Below are 19,461 nucleotides of genomic sequence, written 5' to 3' on the forward strand. Positions count from 1 at the left end.
GACAATGGGATTCATCCTGGCTTGTGGGCTGGTCCATGAGTCTATGATTTAGACTCAGCCTTCCGATATGCTGCCTAACGGTTCTTGTTCTGTACTTCTGCTTTTTCCTTCCTCTCAACAGGATGGTCAGGGTAAAGAAAGCCCGTATTTCCAAAGCCCTTTCCCCAGCATTCCCCAGGGAGCACATCCCCACATTCCCCAGGGAGCACACCCTTGAGAAGCCCTCCCACAGGGATCAAAAGGAAGCAATCTTTTCTTCCATAAATGATGGGGGGGGGGGAAAGGGGGATCTCTTGCTCCATCGAAGCCTTACCTTTGGTCTCAGAGAGCCCCAGGGGAGTCTGAAGCCATCAACTCTTTCTTCTTGGGTTAGAAGGAACCCATGTGGTTGCTAAATCTCGCTTTTGGCAGGAGTTACAGGAAAAGAGTTCTACCACTTTTGTTTTTCCTTTTATACCATTTATTGCCATTTTGTTTGTTCATCATCCCAAGGCTGTCCCCATGATCTCAGAGACAAACTGGTGACAAAAGCTCAGAGCCTGAAGACATGTACGTGTAGGGGGAAATATTCTTTATTACAGAGACACTGGTGTAATCGAGTTGCAAGCGGAGATGTGGCAGAGGCAGACCTACCAAGGGGGTTGAGTCTTCTTGAAACTGTTCAAGGGGACAAGACCAAGGCCCTCCATCCGGCGCAGAGTGCTGTGAAGGCTGCCGCGTACCACCCCATCCTTGCCTCTGGGGACTCTCCGTGGAGGTGAGCAGGACCGAAAGTGACAGGCTCTCAACCTTTTGAGAACCGCAGCTGGTCATTTTCCCAACCTGGTTCCAGCCTAATCCTGCAACTCCAGCTCATCTCATCCCCCTTTTCCCCAAGATATTGTGTGCATTTCTTCCAGGTAGGGAAGAGGCTAAAACAAAAAGCTAGTTAGAAATGTTCAAAAGAGGGGTGCCTGGGTGGCGCAGTCGGTTAAGCGTCCGACTTCAGCCAGGTCATGATCTCGCGGTCCGTGAGTTCGAGCCCCGCGTCGGGCTCTGGGCTGATGGCTCAGAGCCTGGAGCCTGTTTCCGATTCTGTGTCTCCCTCTCTCTCTGCCCCTCCCCCGTTCATGCTCTGTCTCTCTCTGTCCCAAAAATAAATAAACGTTGAAAAAAAAAATTAAAAAAAAAAAAAAAAAAAAAGAAAAAGAAATGTTCAAAAGAGCGTGAGATCAACTCTTCTCTCGAGGTGAGGCTTTAAGGATGTTAGCGTTAATCCAATGAGCTCCACGTGTCCCATGCGACGACCCCTACTTAAGCCCCACAGATATGACCACAACAAGGAGGTATGAGTCCACTGAGTTCCAGAAAGATGCCGTGGTGAGTATCCTTCTGACCCCAAACAGGATGGACTGTTCTAGCTCTAGCCTACTCATGGCCACAAGGATGACCCCCCCAACCTCCCAACCGGCCTCTATTGTTCTACTTCAAGATCACTCTTTTCCAGTGGTCCAGAACGGTTCATGGGATCCGAGCTATTCAAACGGATGTTTCCTGGGCTTAGAGACAAGGTTATGAAAACACCGGTTGAAATTGTTTAACTGTGATGATTCCGGGCAGGCTGTCCCTCCCACCATCCCTACCACAGTGCCCTGCCTTGTGGTTTCACTTCAGTCGTTACATCTCTGTGAAACTTTGGGGAAGTGCCTCAAATTCCCAAGCCTCCAGAGGTCCCTGGCTATAAAATACAAGGATGAGGCTCGTGGATTATTATTGACCTAGAAGACAAATCTCCATTACTGTCTCATCCAATAGAAGATGTGTGAGTGTGTGTGTGTGTGTGTGTGTGTGTGTGTGTGTTCATTGGAACTATTATTGAGTTCAGCACATTTTCAGAAGAGTTGAATTTCTATTGGTTTGGTGTTTCCTTCTTGATCTATGAATCAACAAACAGCCGACGGCTAGGGGAAGAAGGTCATCCCTTGACCTTCCCCTGGGACAATGCTAAGGAAGCACGGGTGGTGGGGAGTGAGGGCTGTGTCTGCAAGAATTTATGTCCCCGATTAAGTGGCTTGGCTACGGTCAGCCTGCCTTCTGGGAGAAGATGATCCTGGATGGCAAAGTCCTTCATACACACTTCTTCCCCCGCCCCCCAAATCCCTACTAGGCTTCTTTTTTTTTTTTTTTTTTTTTTTATTTATTTTTGAGACAGAGAGAGACAGAGCATGAACGGGGGAGGGGCAGAGAGAGAGGGAGACGCAGAATCGGAAGCAGGCTCCAGGCTCTGAGCCATCAGCCCAGAGCCCGACGCGGGGCTCGAACTCATGGACTGCGAGATCGTGACCTGGCTGATGTCGGACGCTTAACCGACTGCGCCACCCAGGCGCCCCCCTACTAGGCTTCTTAATGCAATCTGGTATTTTTCGTATCTTTTGTGCTCTCATACCTCTTTGTGCTTTCGCTTAAGTCCGGAGCATACGAACAGTCATATGATTTGGGATGAGGTAAAACGTTGCCGGGTATGGTCTTTAATGCCATACGTACAAGGCGGTCCTTCCTTTAACCCCAGTGAGTTACCCCCTACCCCAATTTCGTGTTTCCACAGTGTTTCCTGGGCATCCTCTCTCGTAATAGTGAAACCCTCTCTTTATGTATTTCTTCTATGTCTGTCTTTCCCACGCCCCCCCCATCCCACCCCTTGGCTGGGCGCTCTGCTGGGTCAGCTTCTGTCTCTCTCGCATCTCTTTCAACTGCCACTTAGTCATCTATACATATATTTGTGGAATAAAAGCCGGAGTGAAATATGATTGACCCTAGAGCAGCGCTATATCCATTCCTGTCTCCAGGGACACTAGAGATTCTGGTCCGTCTTCCACCAGTGGACCCACATCGCATACATTTCTTTGGCCTTCATCTCCTGCCCGGATACCAGATGACCCACTATTATTACCTTGCCACATATGATATTTTCACAATTAAAAAAAAGTGGTCTCATGTATCTCATATCTTAAAATGACACATCCCCACCCCCTTGAGAAGCTAGCAATCATAGGCACTCCTCTCTCCCCATCCCAAGTCGTTACACAAAAGCCTGAGGAGAACCCCAACCCAACTTTATTTCCAGAAACGTTGGACAACAGGCACCTGCCTGGTTTTTCCACCTTTTGTCTCCCACGTGAACTTTCAGGAGTCAGAGCTCCAAGCACAGAATTCACAGCCCAGAAGTTTGAAAACGTTGCTCCCGTGTTCATCCCAAGAGGATCTGTTTGGCCCTGTTGGAGGAGCCTTGGTGCCCTGTTGTATCTAAAAGAACCTTGAGTGTGGAACAAGGGAAAGGCCACTGTGAGGAGAATTTGTCTGTGTAGGGGGTGGGAGGAGGGTCCTGACCAGGAGGAAGAAGGTTTGCGTGTGAATGCCTGAAATCTAGCCAGTCCTGTGTTATGGAGGGCTTTTCTACTGGCCTGAGCTTTAAGCAAGATCAATGCGGGCTCCCTTCTCTTGACATTCTCATAACTGTCCAATATGAGTAAAGATATAGCCTTGGAACTCTATAAAGACATATTGTTCTGGAAGGGGTATTGAGAACCTCTTCCCTTGTCTTCCTCCTTCAACTTTATCATCACCATTATTACCATCATCACCACTAACGTTACCATGGTCCTCACTATCCATTGTGTCACTGAAGCTCTTCATTCTTTCCAAATACCCTCCATCTATTAATTCATTTTGACTATCCCAGAAGCACTGAGGGGTAGGTGGGGTGGGGATTAAATATACCCATTTTAGAGACAGGACAACTAAGGTTTAGATGGCCAAGACACCGACAGAGGCGAGGATAGAACCCAGCCACCGCTCTTCCAACAGCAGAGAGGCAGAAGTTTTCTCTGGACAATAAGGGGGCCGAGGGTGGTCAAATGGGAAGGAGCAGGAAGGATAAGAAACGGGACAAAACTGGGGCGCCTGGGTGGCGCAGTCAGTTAAGCGTCCGACTTCAGCCAGGTCACGATCTCGCGGTCCGTGAGTTTGAGCCCCGCGTCAGGCTCTGGGCTGATGGCTCAGAGCCTGGAGCCTGTTTCCGATTCTGTGTCTCCCTCTCTCTCTGCCCCTCCCCCGTTCATGCTCTGTCTCTCTCTGTCCCAAAAATAAATAAACGTTGAAAAAAAAAAATTAAAAAAAAAGAAACGGGACAAAACTGAAGTCGTGGCTTTCGTATACAGTTGAAAGAAAGATAAAGGGACTGCTGAATGCTTTTGCCCTTGTCGCTGCTGTGTTTCGAGCCGGTGGGTCTAAGGGGCAAGGCCAAGGCTCTCCTACGTTTCACGTACAGAACAATAGTGGCCAAAAGCAAGGAACACGGGAGCAATGACAGCTGTGCTGCTGGGAGGCAGAATTCTCCTCTTCTCAGCTCTGAGCCACACGCGGCAGCTTTTCCAGAGGTGTGAACCCTCCATTTGAGGGAGAAGAGGGGAAGCGAAGATTAAATATAATTTATGCTTTGCTAATTGAAATCAAATACAAAATTCAATCTTCCGTGAGTTGCAATGCTCACGTTTAAATAGGGCGGAAGTATGATTAACCTGACTCTTATCTTAGCAGGCTGACTTTGCTTTCCTCGAGAGGAAGGAATTCCATGGTCAAGTTTCTCCCCCTGCAGAAGGGGACATGGCTTCCTGGCTCACTCCCGGAGTCACGAGGATCAAGCCAGAGTAGACACTGCAGAAAATAGAACTTAAACATGTCAACGTTGCCTTCCTTTTCCAAACCGTGAGCTTTCAACCGTATCGCCAGACAGACCCTTAAAATAAAAACCTTCAAGCTCTCAAGGCTTCGGCCCCTGCCCTATTCCTCCAGAGAACGTAAGCCCCGCTGCTATACGCAAGTGTCGGGGCGCCTGGGTGGCACAGTCGGTTAAGCGTCCGACTTCAGCCAGGTCATGATCTCGCGGTCCGTGAGTTCGAGCCCCGCGTCGGGCTCTGGGCTGATGGCTCAGAGCCTGGAGCCTGTTTCCGATTCTGTGTCTCCCTCTCTCTGACCCTCCCCCGTTCATGCTCTGTCTCTCTCTGTCCCAAAAAAAATAAATAAACGTTGGAAAAAAAATATATATATATACGCAAGTGTCTACGTACTTTAAGTGGTGGGGGTGGGGTCCCCACTTTTATTTTCCAGCTGAGTACGGCCTATTTTTAAAAAAAAATTTTTTTAACGTTTATTTATTTCTGAGACAGAGAGAGACAGAGCGTGAGTGGGGGAGGGGCAGGGAGAGAGGGGGACACAGAATCCGAAGCAGGCTCCGGGCCCCCAGCTGTCAGTGCAGAGCCCGACGTGGGGCTCGAACTCACGGACCGCGAGATCATGGCCTGAGCTGAAGTCCAAAGTTTGTGCTGACGGCTCGGAGCCCGGAGCCTGCTTCGGATTCTGTCTCTCCCTCCCTTTGCCCCTCCCTCTGGCGCTGTCTCTCTCTTTCTCTCTCAAAAATAAATAAAACATTAATTTTTTTTTTTAAAGAATGTTCTTGAAAGAACAGGTTCCTGAGCTCCACCCCGGAGCTCCTGGTTCTCCAAGACGTCTGCAGTGAGGCTCAGGAAGCTGTGGCCCGCAGAAACCCCACGGTTGCCCCCGATGGGCAGCTAGACCCATTCTTTGTTCTGCTGGCACATCAAGGCCCCAACCAGCCAGCCCAGAAAGCACTGTTCGGCACCAGCATGCCTTTGCTTCCTTCTAAGAGGTGGGTTTATATGCACGTGCGTGTGTTTATCTGTATCTTCTTTTACTCTGGCGGTGAAGGTACGTATACACGTTGCCTTCCGCTCGATAACCACTTCCTCATCTGGCAAAAAGTTATTTGCGAGGTTGTTTCTGAGTCTAGCCTATCGGTGCATTTCTGGCCAGGATCCGTCAAGCTAGAGAAGGCCGAGCTCCTTTCCAGAGTCCCTTCCCTTGTGCCGTTTCCAGAATCATCCAGCCCTGTGGACAGAATCCCCTGGCAGATTCTCAAATCTGGGTCTTTCCGGCCACCCCAGAGAAGGGGCCAGTCCCAAAGTGGGAGGGGCGGGGGGGGGGGGTTGGAGGTGACTGATACAAACACGGCAGCCGAGAGCCCATTAATCAGGTTGCATTAAGCTTTATAACAACACGGTTTTCATTTAGCGGGAGAAATGACAGTTTCATAGCGGCCGAACAGACTTAGCTCCCCCCACTCATACATCTTTTTAAATGTACTAGAACAGTCCTGGTTTGGGAGATCTGTGAACAAGGACTTGACGTCAAGTGCTGCGTTTCCATCGAATCAAAGTAATGGGAAGGGACGTTTCGTTCAGCAGCCCTTGGTGGGGGTGTCCACAGACAGCTCTCGCCCTCGCCCACGTCCACAGACAGGATCTGACGGCCCTCCACAGAGGGAGCCCCAGTGTGTGCCATCTCTGCAGAGAGCAAATAAAGCACCAGATGACCGCGAGGCGGGACGTGGTGGGGCGAACAGAAGCATGGTGACCGATCCCCTGTTCGTTGCGTTGCTCAGGATTACTCCTAACAGAAGACCTGCCCACTCTCCCGTCCTCGCCCCTCTGGGGACCCTAAGGGACGGAGCCCACTCTTAGAGCATTTCTTAAAACCACGGTTCTACGGGTCTTCACGTATGAAGACCGCCCACCGAAAAGTCTGGCCTTCTTTCTTCACCCCCAGAAATAGCACTTATCTGTTTCAACCCCAGGGCTCAGAACTCAATGGCAATCACGCTGCTCCGAGAACAGCCACGCGGGCCCGAGTCTATCACGAGGGCCCGCGCTAAGCTCCTCCACCGCCCGGGACACTCGTGGAGAGAGAAAGACCCAGCCCTTCCTAGAGGGCCCTTGGAAAGAAGCCTTCCAAGAGTGTCAGCTTTTTTATTTTTATTTTTCTGGTGAGGAACGTGCATGCCTCCACCTTCATAAGGTGGGGAAGGGGGAAGTCACAGGGTCGTGGGATGAGACCTCTAAGGAGAAGGTTAGAGACGCCTCAGAGAAAGGACCTGGCTCCCTGGGAGTCCTGGAGTACTCAGCCACAAGGAGCATTCTGGAGAGGTGCCAAAGCAAAGGTTTATACAGCAGAGGGCTGTGCCAGATGCAGGGCTAGGACTCCGGCTTCTCAAGTGACCAAAGTAGACCTTCCTTTCTTTTCTTTAATCACTTAACCAAACGCTCCTGGCACGGTCTCTGACCTTGACAGCTCTCTATCCTGTCTTCGGACTCCATTGATTAGCAGAAGACAAGAATTAGCAGTGGCTCCTGGCGGCCATCTGGTCCACCAGACGCCGCCGCCCGGGCAAACCCGGTGCCTCCGTGAGGATGCCATGGGACCCACCCCTTCGCCTAAACCTACAGCGTTGGAAGCGATCGTGGCTGGACAAAGGAGGGGATCGACTCGGCACTCCAACGAGGCTGAGGCCGTGGACCCCGGGGGGATTCAGGACTCAGGTAAGGAGCCTCCTTAGCTATTCGCTAGCCTTCCCTCCGCTTCCTTAGCCTCATTTGTCACCCTCTTCCCGTTCCCACTGGAAATCTTGGCCAGTCATTTGGTAAAACATCATGTTGAAGGGTCTGTAGAATTTCTCCAGTCTGTGGATCACATCTGGGTCGATGCGGGGATGAGTCCGACCTTTGCTCTTGCCTAAGCATCTGGGGGCACCGCTGTCTTCTGGCTTCTTGAGACAAGGGAACCCCTTGGTTTTGTTGAAATAGAAATGCTTCTCAGTCACCACACGCTTGAGGCCTAGAAAATCCTGTACTTTGGCCATTTCCCCGGCAGGGTCCACTATGAGTCGCTCACCACTGACAAAGAGGATTTGGGAGAGGGGGAAGTATTGGAGCCAGTTTTCCAGGTGCAGAGCATAGATCCCTATTCGAATGGCGCTCCAGGAGGCGTCGATCAGCCCTAGGGTCCGGTTTTTGAAGGCCAGTACCTCGAAGGTGGGGATCTCGGGTTTCTTGGACAGGGTCTGGGTGTAGTCGGAGATGGCCCTGGTCACCGGGTTTCTCACCACCACAATGAGCTTGATGTCCTTGGCCATGGCGTGGATACGCTTGGGAGCCTCATTCGTCACAAAGTAACTCGGTGTCTTCTCCATGGTCACCTGCCCATCCAAAGTCTTAGGCATCACATTTCTGGAAGAGGAAGGGAAAGGAAAGAGAGGGTCAATTCCCACCCAGAAACACTTTAACTTTTTGCCCGAGACGTGTGCCAGCGAGAGCCCGATCGAGAACTTCAACACAAAATGCGCTGACAAACCCTAGGAGTTCTTTTCTAACTCTGTGCCCACTCTCCACTCTGACCACAGTATCATCAGAAAAGGCAGCACGAGGCTTCCGAATTCACTCTTGGGGACCTCACATACCTGGGTTTAAATCTGCTGCCCTATCTCTTACCCAGTGGTGTTCAACTGGGACACACTCTTAATTTCTCTGTGTATTCGTTTTACATAATCTCTGAAATGGAGATAATGACAGCACTTACCTCACACTGTAGTATAAGGCTTAAGGGAGATAACACTTGTAAAGCATTTAGCACAGAATCTGGCACGTGCGAGAGCTTAATAAGTCAAGGATATTATTGTCACAGCAGCTTTTGGGAAAGGTCTGAGCGCACCAAGAACTCAGAGATGATCTAGCCCAAGGGTTGGTCAACGACCACCTGCCCCTTGTTTTCGTACGGCTCACCGCGAGGAATGGATTTTCATCTCTCCACGGTTGGAAAACACCCAACATAGTAATAATAACATTTTGTGAGGCATGAAAATTATATGAAATTCAAATTCCAATGCTCATAAATAAAGCTTCTCTGGAACACAGCCGCGCTCACCCCCTGATGTACTGTCTGGGGCCACTTCTGTGCTACAACAGCAGAGCTGAGTACTTGCAACGGGGACTTACGGACACACAAAGCCAAGCATATTTACTGTCTGGTCCTTCGGGAAAGCATTTGGCGAGAATTGACCTAGTCCAAAGGCGTCGCGGGGGAAAGGAAGAAATGAAGCCCAGAGGCCGGGAACCGGACAGGCTTCGCGACCTTCACAAGGTGAGTCACGTCCCTCTCTTGTCCTTCCCCTGTAAAACCCTAAAAGCTCACCTTGAGTTCGAGTTCAGAATAAAACGACACACAAATGGAGTTCTTAACTTTGCTCCCGAGGTTGCCCAGTGAGCCAGGGGCAGGTCCCACACCACGTCTCTTGGTTTCCTTCCCAAGGTCGTGTCTCCAAACCCCACCCCTCCTTCCGTGTTCACCTTCAGAGTGGCCCTGTCTCATGGGAGAGCTTCAAGACCTCAGAGGAGTTTGATGCTCTCTGTCCCCCAATCCCAGGGTGGCGGGCCTATCAATGATAACAGGGGCTCAGGATCCTATTATACAGGCAATTTGCTATAGGCATATGTAGACCAAAGTTAATTGATGATAAACCTGTCATACCTGTCGGTACAGCAGGCCATCTGCCACAGTATGCGCCACTCCATTAAGTCTATTCACTTCTGAGCCCTGCACCAAAGAGGTACATTTAGGATTACACAAGACCTCTTTGTTGTGAGGACATGCTTTTAAATGTCTCAGCTAATAAAACTTAATACCGACCACGATCCCTTAGCTTCCCTTACCGTAATTAAATGTATTTACTATCGCGCGTGTAGAGAAAGAACGACTTTTCTTTTATCTCTAATTCACATGCTCCGTCAATAATTAATTGCTACTGGGTTTTGAGCTTTCTTGGCAAGCACCTTTAAGAGGCAAGAGGAACTTGCCTGGTAGAGAAAATTCATGTAGAGTCAGATGTTGTTAGCGCTCAAGGGTTGGACGGCCAGAAGTTTCCCCATCAAAGCCAACAGCCCTGGCCATAGTCATGCTCGTCCCGGACTAACATATTGTCCAAGGTATTTTGAACGTCTTCATGTGCCTGTTCGGCTCTCGTCACATTTAACTGTTTCTTTTTTTTTTTTTTTTTTTCTAATTTTTTTTTTCAACGTTTATTTATTTTTGGGACAGAGAGAGACAGAGCATGAACAAGGGAGGGGCAGAGAGAGAGGGAGACACAGAATAGGAAACAGGCTCCAGGCTCTGAGCCATCAGCCCAGAGCCCGACGCGGGGCTCGAACTCACGGACCGCGAGATCGTGACCTGGCTGAAGTCGGACGCTTAACCGACTGCGCCACCCAGGTGCCCCTCATTTAACTGTTTCATAAGGCCGGGGGGGGGGGTGGGGCGGGGGTCGGGGGGTGCAGGGCACGGAACACAAAATGTGTGGGACTCCAGTGTGCAGGACTGCCGAGTGTCCAACCACCCACATCACTGTGAAGTTGATAAAACTCTGAAGTTGCAAAGCCCTCCAGGAAGTGTATTTAACCCACATTGAACCCCAAATGTCTCACCTCAAAAAACAGGGCTAAATCCTTCTTAGAATAGTGCCTGGTGAAGGCCACGAAGTGTTATAACTGACACCAGGGGTACAAGACCACTGACACGGCAATTATTAGAGAAAAACAAGGAAAGAACATTTCCATCTGACCCCATGGCAAAGCTGAACAACTGAGCTCAAGAACAGGTCTAGGGAAAAAGGCTAGTTTGACTCAAGCCAGTTATCATCAACCACACATCCCTGACCCGGAGGCTGGTGACCCATGAGGGAGCTACAATGAGTTCGGCCTGAGTTTAAGGAACGTGTTGATGTCCTACTTTTATTTCAACTGGAGAGAGATATTCTCTCTCTTTTTAACTTATTTATTTATTTATGAGAGAGAGAGAGAGAGAGAGGGAAGCAGAGAGAGAGGGAGAAAGAGAACCGCAAGCAGACTCGGTGCTGTTAGGACAGAGTGCGATGTGGGGCTCAAACCCACAAACCGTGAGATCATGATCTCGATCAAGGGTTGGACACTCAACCCACTGAGCCAGCCAGGTGCCCCCAGAGAGACATTGTCTTAGTATGAAACTCATGTCACACTATGAAAATATTAAATCATTATTAATGCAAAAAAATACTTGAAGATAGGTATTTTCAACATGGCCCCATCCAGATGTTTAATTCCTCCATGTATTGTTGCCTCTGGATTTTGTGGCCTTTTCTGTGAGCTCAGGAGCAGTTGCCAAGGTTTTCCTTCTCATTGGCCCTCTGCCATTCACTTCTTAGACCCCAGCGTTTGTCTTTTTATGGGGCCCCTTTCAAATTCATCTCCCGCACTTCAGCTAATTGCTACAGTCTGTCAAGACGTGTGTGGATCTCGAGTCCTCATCTGAAGCATCTGGAATGAAATGGCACCCCTCTTCCAAGCCAGTGTGTGTAGGGGAGTGAGCGTGTGCTCGGCTCAGTGCAAAGGGGAATGAGAGAAGGGGTGCTGGAGAAGGCAGAGGAGCCTAAATGGCTTTGATCCTGTGACAAAGGAAGTAAAACATGTGGTTTGGGGAGACGCCTGGCATTTGGGCACCCAACGGTAAGACCATCTCAATGAAGCCATGATACAGCTGTGTGGTATGAGCTACCCAGGATTTTTTGCCAGTAAGAAGATACACAGCAGCTGTTCCCCATCCGGGAAGTAGTCATCTCCCCTTTTCAGAACTGATGCTGAATCAGTTATGTTCATTCATTCATTCCTTCATTCATGAAACCCCTTTCATTCCTAGAGTCCTTGATAGCTGCCTGCATCGTAGGGCTTAGAATACTGTCATAATAGGATTTGTTCCCAGGCCCTTTCTGGCTAGTCTCAGTTCCTGAAAGCCGCGGGCGATGTTTTTTTCCCCTTCGTGTCCCTCGTGTCTAACACAGTTCCCGCCACATATGGTAGCCGCCCCCCTAGCTCTCTGTGGTTGCCGGACGGACACACGAAGGACATCCGGATGAAAGCATGATCCTTGGGCGTGAGGGGAATTGACGCCGTTTGGGGGGCCTGACCCCCCTGAGTAGGTTTTCCACGCGTGGCGTTTCGGCGTCTGTGAGACCCGTGTCATCCCTGTCTGAAAGACCATGCACTTCGGCGTGGACCATCTGGTAAGAAAACACCGCAGCTGGGCTTGGAACAGCTCGTTAACAGTATCCGGGGTGCTTAGAGCAGCCGCGACATCAACATCAACACACAGTCCTGAAGCGAGAATCGTTCTGCAAGATCACACATCTGCTCTCACAGCCCCAAATGTTGATGAGCCACCATCCAGCGCGCTCGCCCTCCCCGCCTCCCACGCCGGGGTGGTGGCGCTTTGCTACAGGATACGCGCCCGGGGGCCTCGCGGGAGACGATGCTGACAAGAATTACCACGCACCATTCAGGGAGTGCCCACCCTGTGCTGTGCTCTGTGCTCCAAATTCAACGTCGGGTGCCGGACCCACTCCTCGAAACGCCTCCAGGCATTGGCCTCTCCAGCCAAGTTGGTTAAGACCATAGACTCCGGACTTTCTGAGTTTGGATCCACTTATTAGCTGCGTGACCCTGGGCCAGTTACTTAACCCAAATAGCCTGTGTCTCCGATCCACTCTCTGGGAAACAGACATCGTACTATTCAGTCAGATCCATCTCCGAGGGATTTTATGAGGATTTAATAAGTCAATATCTAAAAGGGTCCCTTATACATTGAAGGCCCTGAATACATTAGCTGTTAATGTTTAAACACCTCTCTTAAGAAGATACTACCCTTAGGGCAGGAAACTGAGGCCCAGTGAAATTGATTAGCTCGCCCGAAGTCACAAGAAGTGGCCTTGGAAGTCAACCCCAGCTCTGTCTCGCACCACAGCCCAAGCTCTTTGTTGCTGCCCGACAAGGCTTAACGGAACTTCAGAGGCTCAGCACGGTTGCGGGACTGGCCCAAGGTCACTCCGCCAGGGGGTGGCCGAGCTGAATGTAAAAATGACACTCATTACACATGTTGTAAAGGTGGACTGTCACTGACTTACCACTGGGAGTTGCGGCAAACCCAGGCCAGAATCCCCAGAAATTCTTGCCAGATCAAGCTACATCGTTCAATTTGTGATATCTCTCTCCGGGGCCTCCTCAATTGAAGCAAATGGATGCCATCATGAACGCCGAGGGAGAAAGCAATCACCCGTGTTAGATATAAAGTGCCCATTCTCTCTGGAAGGGTCAGTGGCACAGCTTGCCTTTGGCTTGCCTGATTTGGAGGTACGTGGGCAGCTCACATTTCCCCAAATGCATTTTCCGGTGGAACAAATGGTGCATAAATTAGCAATATTTTCTGAGCCCTCCTGATGAACTGTAACCCAAGAGAACGGTGGTTAGAGCAAGGGCATGAGGTAGGGCCATTTCCCCCGTGTCGAGGAAAAGAATTCACTTAGAAAGTCAGTCGAGCACCTGCTGCTTGCCAAGCCCCGCACAAGGCAATTGCACACGTTCTCCTGGCCACAGCTCACAGATACCATGGGCTTCACGGAGCCCGTTTATACAGATGTGGCAGTTGAGAGCCAGGGTGACAATGAACCTTGTCCAAGGACATACAGGCAAGGACCTGCCTTGCCCAGTTCTGTTGGAAAGTTCGTTGTGCTTTTCAAAAATGTTCCACTTATTTATTTGGAGAGACAGAGAGAGAGAGAGAAAGAGAAAGAGAGAGAGAGAGAGAGAGAGAATCCCAAGCAGGCTCTGGCTTTCAGCACGGAGTCTGACGTGGGGTTCGATCCCATGACCATGAGATCGTGACCTGAGCCGAAATCAGGAGTCAGATGTTTTACCAACTGAGCCACCCAGGCACCCCTACTGGGCTTTTTAAACCCCAAATTCAAGAGGCACCTAGGTGGCTCAGTCGGCTGGACGTCCGACTTCGGCTCAGGTCACGATCTCATGGCTTGTGAGTTCGAGCCTTGGGTCGGGCTCTGGGCTGACAGCTCAGAGCCTGGAGCCTGCTTCGGATTCTGTGTCTCTCTCTCTCTCTCTCTCTCTGCTCCTCCCCCACTCCAGCTCTGTCTCTCTCAAAAATAAAAATAAAACGTTAAAAAATATTAAAAAAATTTTCAGGAATCTTGGAATCTCTGAAGGCGGAAATTCAAAGCATTTGAAAAGGATGTTTCCTATAGAGAGCCCTAAGAAAAGCAGCATACCCTGGGGCCATACGACCATCAGCCAAATGGAAGCAGAGAAAGCAGGGATCACAGCTGAGACTTAACAACTAACTTGCTGAATAAATTTAGGAAGGGGTTTTTCTCTTTGGACCAGCACGATGAAAGGGCTATGTGAAGACGAATCCTCTCATTAATCCCATCAAGTATTAATTGGTGCTTGTCGCGTACCAGGTGTTGAGCATAAACTGACGATCAAGCATGCGTGGTACCTGCCTTCAAAGGACTGTAAGTTCTTTGAGGAAAAGGTCTGACCATCCCATTTTTGGTCGGTGGTTCAGATGGACATCTCCGCGGTGGACAGACAGACGTCTCCTTTGCTGCCGAGTCTGGCTTGCATTCCCACATGCCCTTGCGGGAAGGTGTTGGGGGGGGGGGGGATGGAAGCAGAAGAGAAGCCGCAAAGGATGACAGAGCTTGGAAGGGAGAGGAGAAATAAAGACAAGAAGAAAGGAAGGAGGAGGAGGCGAAAGGCAAGACGGAACCGGGCTTTGAAGAGACACAAGGAATTTAAGTGACCAGGGGGAGCGGGGAAATGAGGAAAGCATTGCAATTTTATTTATTTTTTAATTTTTTATGTTTTAGTTATTTTTGAGAGAGAGAGAGAGAGAGAGAGAGAGAGAAGGAGTGGGGGCGGGGCAGAGAGAGAGGGAGACACAGAATCTGAAGCGGGCTCCAGGCTCCGAGCTGTCAGCACGGAGCCCGACGCGGGGCTCGAACTCATGAACCATGAGATCATGACCTGAGCCGAAGTCGGATGCTTAACCGACTGAGCCACCCGGGTGCCCCAAGCATTGCAGTTTTAAATGGGACATGGCCGGGGCGCCTGGGTGGCTCAGTCGGTTAAGTGTCTGACTCTGGGTTTCAGCTCAGGTCATTATCTCACAGCTCGGGAGTTCGAGCCCTGTGTCGGGCTCTGAGGTGTGGAGCCTGCTTGGGATTCTCTCTCTTTCTCTCTCTCTCTTTCTCTCTCCCCCTTCTCTCTCTCTCTCTCTCAAAATAAATAAATACACATTAAAGAAGTAAATGACACATGGTGGGAGAAAATAGCAAACCCAGGTCTCAGGCATTTTTGTTTTAAAGTTTGTGCCAGGCAGGTCTGGGAAGGTTTATGATGGTCTATGTCAGACACACGTCATGGAGGCGGGAGGAGCATGAGTCCTACCGAAGTAGGCTGAGAGGGTAGACACCCCTCATTTCCAATGGTTCTCAATGAATCAACTGGGGCTCAGAGAAGTTGCACGCCTTGACTAAGGTCACACAGCTCACCGGTGTGGCAGGGCTGGGATTCGGAACCCAGCAGAACCTGTGGTCCTCACTGCTCTTCAATATGATAAGGAGAGGAAGGTCCAGAGTGGAGCTAGAGCCTGGGGGAGGGCACCGGATGGCAGCCTCCAGTGCAGAAATGAGGGTCCACTAGGCATCCATAGCCACAGAGAGACCCTGGCATCCACAGCTGATAGGGTCTTGAGCTTTGGTGGGTCATGGGTGGGATGAGGGCAGGCAATATTTAGGAACTTCCTCCTAATCGCTTTGATGTTCCCGATGACAGGAGAGCAGGGCCATCTGCTAAGCTTGAGGGCCTTGGGAGTGGGGTTACGGGTCTCAGAACAGAGGGAGCTGGATATATATCGATAATTTCTGGATTACGGTGACCTATGGAGAAATCACCCTGTGTTCGGTTTTTGCCTTGGGAGACTCATCTGGAAGAAAAGGCGGGGAAGTCATCACTACCCTCACCCTCACCCCCAACCACCGCCACCAAATACCCCTCGGCCCTTGGGTTTCAAGAAAGGTTTGTATTCTAATGCAAATGAAACGTGCCTTGAAACCCGCCAGATGAGTTTGAACAGGAGTCTTTTACTGATCGTTATACAGAGCCACCTCTGACACCCTCTGTGGAGCAGCCCAGGGTCCCAGGGGACACGTTTCTGAAGATATCGTCACAAACGAACAAGGTGAACGCCTAGGTTATCAGCGGATGCCGGCAACCAGAGAATGGAAGCAAAGGAATATGAGGACACATCCCGCTCTCAGAGGAGAGTTATTTGGGAGAATCACGCCCTGTACTCTCTCCTGAGGGCCGCCAAAGTGTCATGACCCGCGTGGGGGTGGAACTTATCCCAAATGATCAGAAGTTGACCCTGGGTAGACTAAGTCGTTCTGTGGCCAGGGACACACTACAAGACAAAGACAGATGGAAAAATGGAAGGCCGCTTTCAGGCCGTTTCTCCTTCTACAGCAGGACGATGCACAGCTTTTCAGAGGCAGCTCTTGCTCTTCCAAATGAGTACAATGAGGGCTCCGCAATCGTCAGCCACAATTTTTAGGAATCCGAGGGTGTCATCACTCCCTAAGTAGTGAGGAGCTGGTCGTGAGGAATATTAAGGTCCTTAACGTCCATGTTCTCGGATCTGGTCTCGAACAGAAACTGGCGGGGCAGATTCAGGGCTCACATCATCTTCTCTGGAGCCCAGAGGAAGATTTACGTGTCTAGGTGTCCCAACTGCCCCCTGCAGGGTGAAGAACTGCGAGTCTATCACAGCGGGTTCCGTGCCTTCACTCACACGCCCTTAACGGATTTCCAAATTCTTTTCTTATCCTATGTATGTTTCCCTTCACTAGCTCTAAGTTTTAGAACCGACTTATCCAGGTAATTATAGATTTATTATTCTATAGTTTATGTATCGGAAGTACATACAATTGCTTACTCAGCGTTTCGGCCAAGATCACAAACTATGCTGAAACAAATCTTAGCCAGAAAGAAAAAGAGAGAAAACTGTTCAGGCATGGGTTCATTCATTCGTCAACTACCGTGTGTCTGGCACTGTGCTAGACTACGGGGGGAAAAAAACCCAAGAGCAAGATCTTGCCCTGAAGAAGTTTGTATTTTTTGAAATAAAATAGTTTACAGAGGTCTGTGCCTGTCTCTGAGGATTCATAGAAGGCCGTGAGTTTTACGCTGGGAATCACTGGGGGAGGGTCGCGTGAATTCCAGCGTCCGCCGTCGCCTCCTTCGGAAGCTTTGCTAAATGCACGTTCCTCCTGAACAAGGTGTGCGGCCACGCGTTCAACCTCGGGGCTGTCTCTGAACGACACGTCCTTTGAGCAACCCATTTCACGTCTTTGACCCCCACTTCCGCCATGCATCGAACGGAGACAACGTCTCCTGTCCGTTGACGAGCAAAGGTACCAGGCATCCTGGAACAGAGCAAGCATCCGTACGTGTCCCTTCTTGTTATTGCCGCCAATGTAATGTAGCGCATAGTAGGTGCAAACAAATCGGTTTGTCGAACGAGTGTGGGACCAGAGCCCTGTCCAAATTCTGGATCTGTAGGACCATCGCAGGTCGTCTAATATATGCACCCCTACGTAAATGCCAACGCAGAGTCACAGAAACCCACCGCTCAAACAGGTGTAGATACAACGCACTCTTAGAGCACCAAACGGCTTTGGTTGGGCATATATATCCCAGTTAGTTACTAGAACCCTTCTTCTCCTTGCCACCCTGAGGTGGCCCAAGCATCTGGGATGCCTCATGGCTGGGCAGAACTTGGCCACTTTGGGGGCGGGGCCTCATTGTACGCCACTTATAGGCATTGCTTTTCTCTCTCCCTGTTGTCGCTGACTTTTCCTGTGCCACTGCCCGTCTTTAGCATCAACGGACCACCACTTTGTTCACATGGTTTGATTCAGAAAACGCACATGCACAGAAAACAACTATGACTTCAACAGTCCTTTAAAGTGAGTTCATGATGGGGGGCGCCTGGGTGGCTCAGTCGGTTAAGCGTCCGACTTCGGCTCAGGTCAGGATCTCGCGGTTCGTGAGTTCGAGCCCCAGGTCAGCAGGCTCTGTGCTGATAGCTCAGAGCCTGGAGCCCGCTTCAGATTCTGTGTCTCCCTCTCTCTCTCTGCCCCTCCCCTGCTCACACTCTGTCTCTCAAAAAATACATAAAGGTTAAAAAAAAAATAAAAAAATAAAATAAAATGAGTTCGTGATGGAGTCATCACCAGTCAACCTGCTTTTTAGAAAGGTTGCCCCGTGTGTGTGTGTGTGTGTGTGTGTGTGTCTGAGATTTTTACTGATTTATTTTCTACGCCACGTGTGGTATTATAGGGACATGGAAGTCCTTTGTAATAATTCTCAAGCCCACAGGTTGAGAAGCATGGTTCCAAAGTCTAAACCATTGCCTGCCTATAACCTCAGCGTCCACCAGCGCCCTTTGCCCACAGCCGTCCCTCCAACTCTCTCGCTCTAGTTATTGGACAGTCTCACCCCAGAGGTTCTAAGACAAGACACCCCCTTGACTCTGAATCGATGAGATTACGGAACACGCTTCGCCTGCCCCCGGATCGTTCTCCTCTGATACTTTATTCGGACACATTTCAAGAGTGACCCCACCGCAGAACTTCACATCCCAACCTCGATTAGCTCTTTCATTGTATTTTCTTTCCCTGGGCTCGGCAGGGGCCACGATGACATGACGATTACGGATGTGTCCGTGTGTCTGCACTGGTCATGGACGCTGAAAGGAGAGGAGAGGGAAAGGCTGCGTTCCAAGTGTCTCCACCTCCCACTGTACTCCCAGCTGTGTGTCACTGTATCCCTGCCCTCGGGACGCCGCCAGCCTCCTTCCTTCTCGCCTGCATCCTGACGCTGATCCAAGCCTCGCCTGCTCCTGCCCAGTGTTCTCTCTCACCCGTATGCATATCTAAGCCTCTTAACTGTGTGGGCCGCTGCAACCCTCAGCGTCAGAGGGACAAAGACACTGTTCTTTGTGAAGGTGACACCCGATCTGCTGGGTTTTCATTCCAATCTCGCTTTTTGCCTGGCACCAACGCCCCCCCCACCTGCTTCATTCCACCGGCTTCTCCAGACACTCACGTGACCCCTTGGTGGAGGCCCCATCATCACCTGCTTGCCTAGAGCATTGCTTGATTGATTGACCGTTTGTGGCCGTGCCTCCTGAGCCTGGTGTTTCCTGCCCAGGAGGTAAGGTCCCCCAGGCTGTGGCCCCCTGGGAGCCTGGTTTACTCTACTCTACTCCACCTTGACTCTAAAGGACTTAGGAAAACCTCAGTGTCCCCCCCCCACCCCAATTCATATGCGAAATCCTAACACCCAGTGTGATGGTTCTGGGGGTGTGGCCTTTGGGAGATGATTAGCAATAAAGACGAAGCTCCCCGCCCACTTCCGCCAAGTGAGGGCATAGACAGAGGACGAAGAGACCAAGAAGCGGGCCCTCACCACACACTGAATGTGCCAGTCCCTTGCTGTTGGAGCTTTTGGGTTCCAGAACTGTAGGAAATAAACGCTTCCTGTTTGAGCCACCGAGCTGATGGTGTTTTTGTTACAGGAGCCTGAAGAGACTAAGCAAGATGTACTCAGCACAGTGCTTGGAAGTTATGAATCACTC

The 19,461-nt window shown here is 50.4% G+C and overlaps 1 protein-coding gene across 1 annotated transcript in view; it reads right to left on the reverse strand.

Annotated features, from left to right (window-relative positions):
• Positions 1 to 6,084: 6,084 nt before the first annotated feature.
• The window catches only part of HS3ST4 (heparan sulfate-glucosamine 3-sulfotransferase 4), a 399,657-nt gene continuing 386,280 nt past the window's right edge, over positions 6,085 to 19,461 (reverse strand). The window contains exon 2 of the mRNA XM_045462422.1: positions 6,085 to 8,117. Coding sequence (XP_045318378.1) covers positions 7,481 to 8,117 — 637 coding nt within the window. The 3' untranslated portion in view covers positions 6,085 to 7,480. The remainder of the gene's footprint in view (positions 8,118 to 19,461) is intronic.

Source organism: Leopardus geoffroyi, chromosome E3, assembly GCF_018350155.1.
Source record: "Leopardus geoffroyi isolate Oge1 chromosome E3, O.geoffroyi_Oge1_pat1.0, whole genome shotgun sequence".
Classification (NCBI taxonomy): Eukaryota; Metazoa; Chordata; class Mammalia; order Carnivora; family Felidae; genus Leopardus; species Leopardus geoffroyi.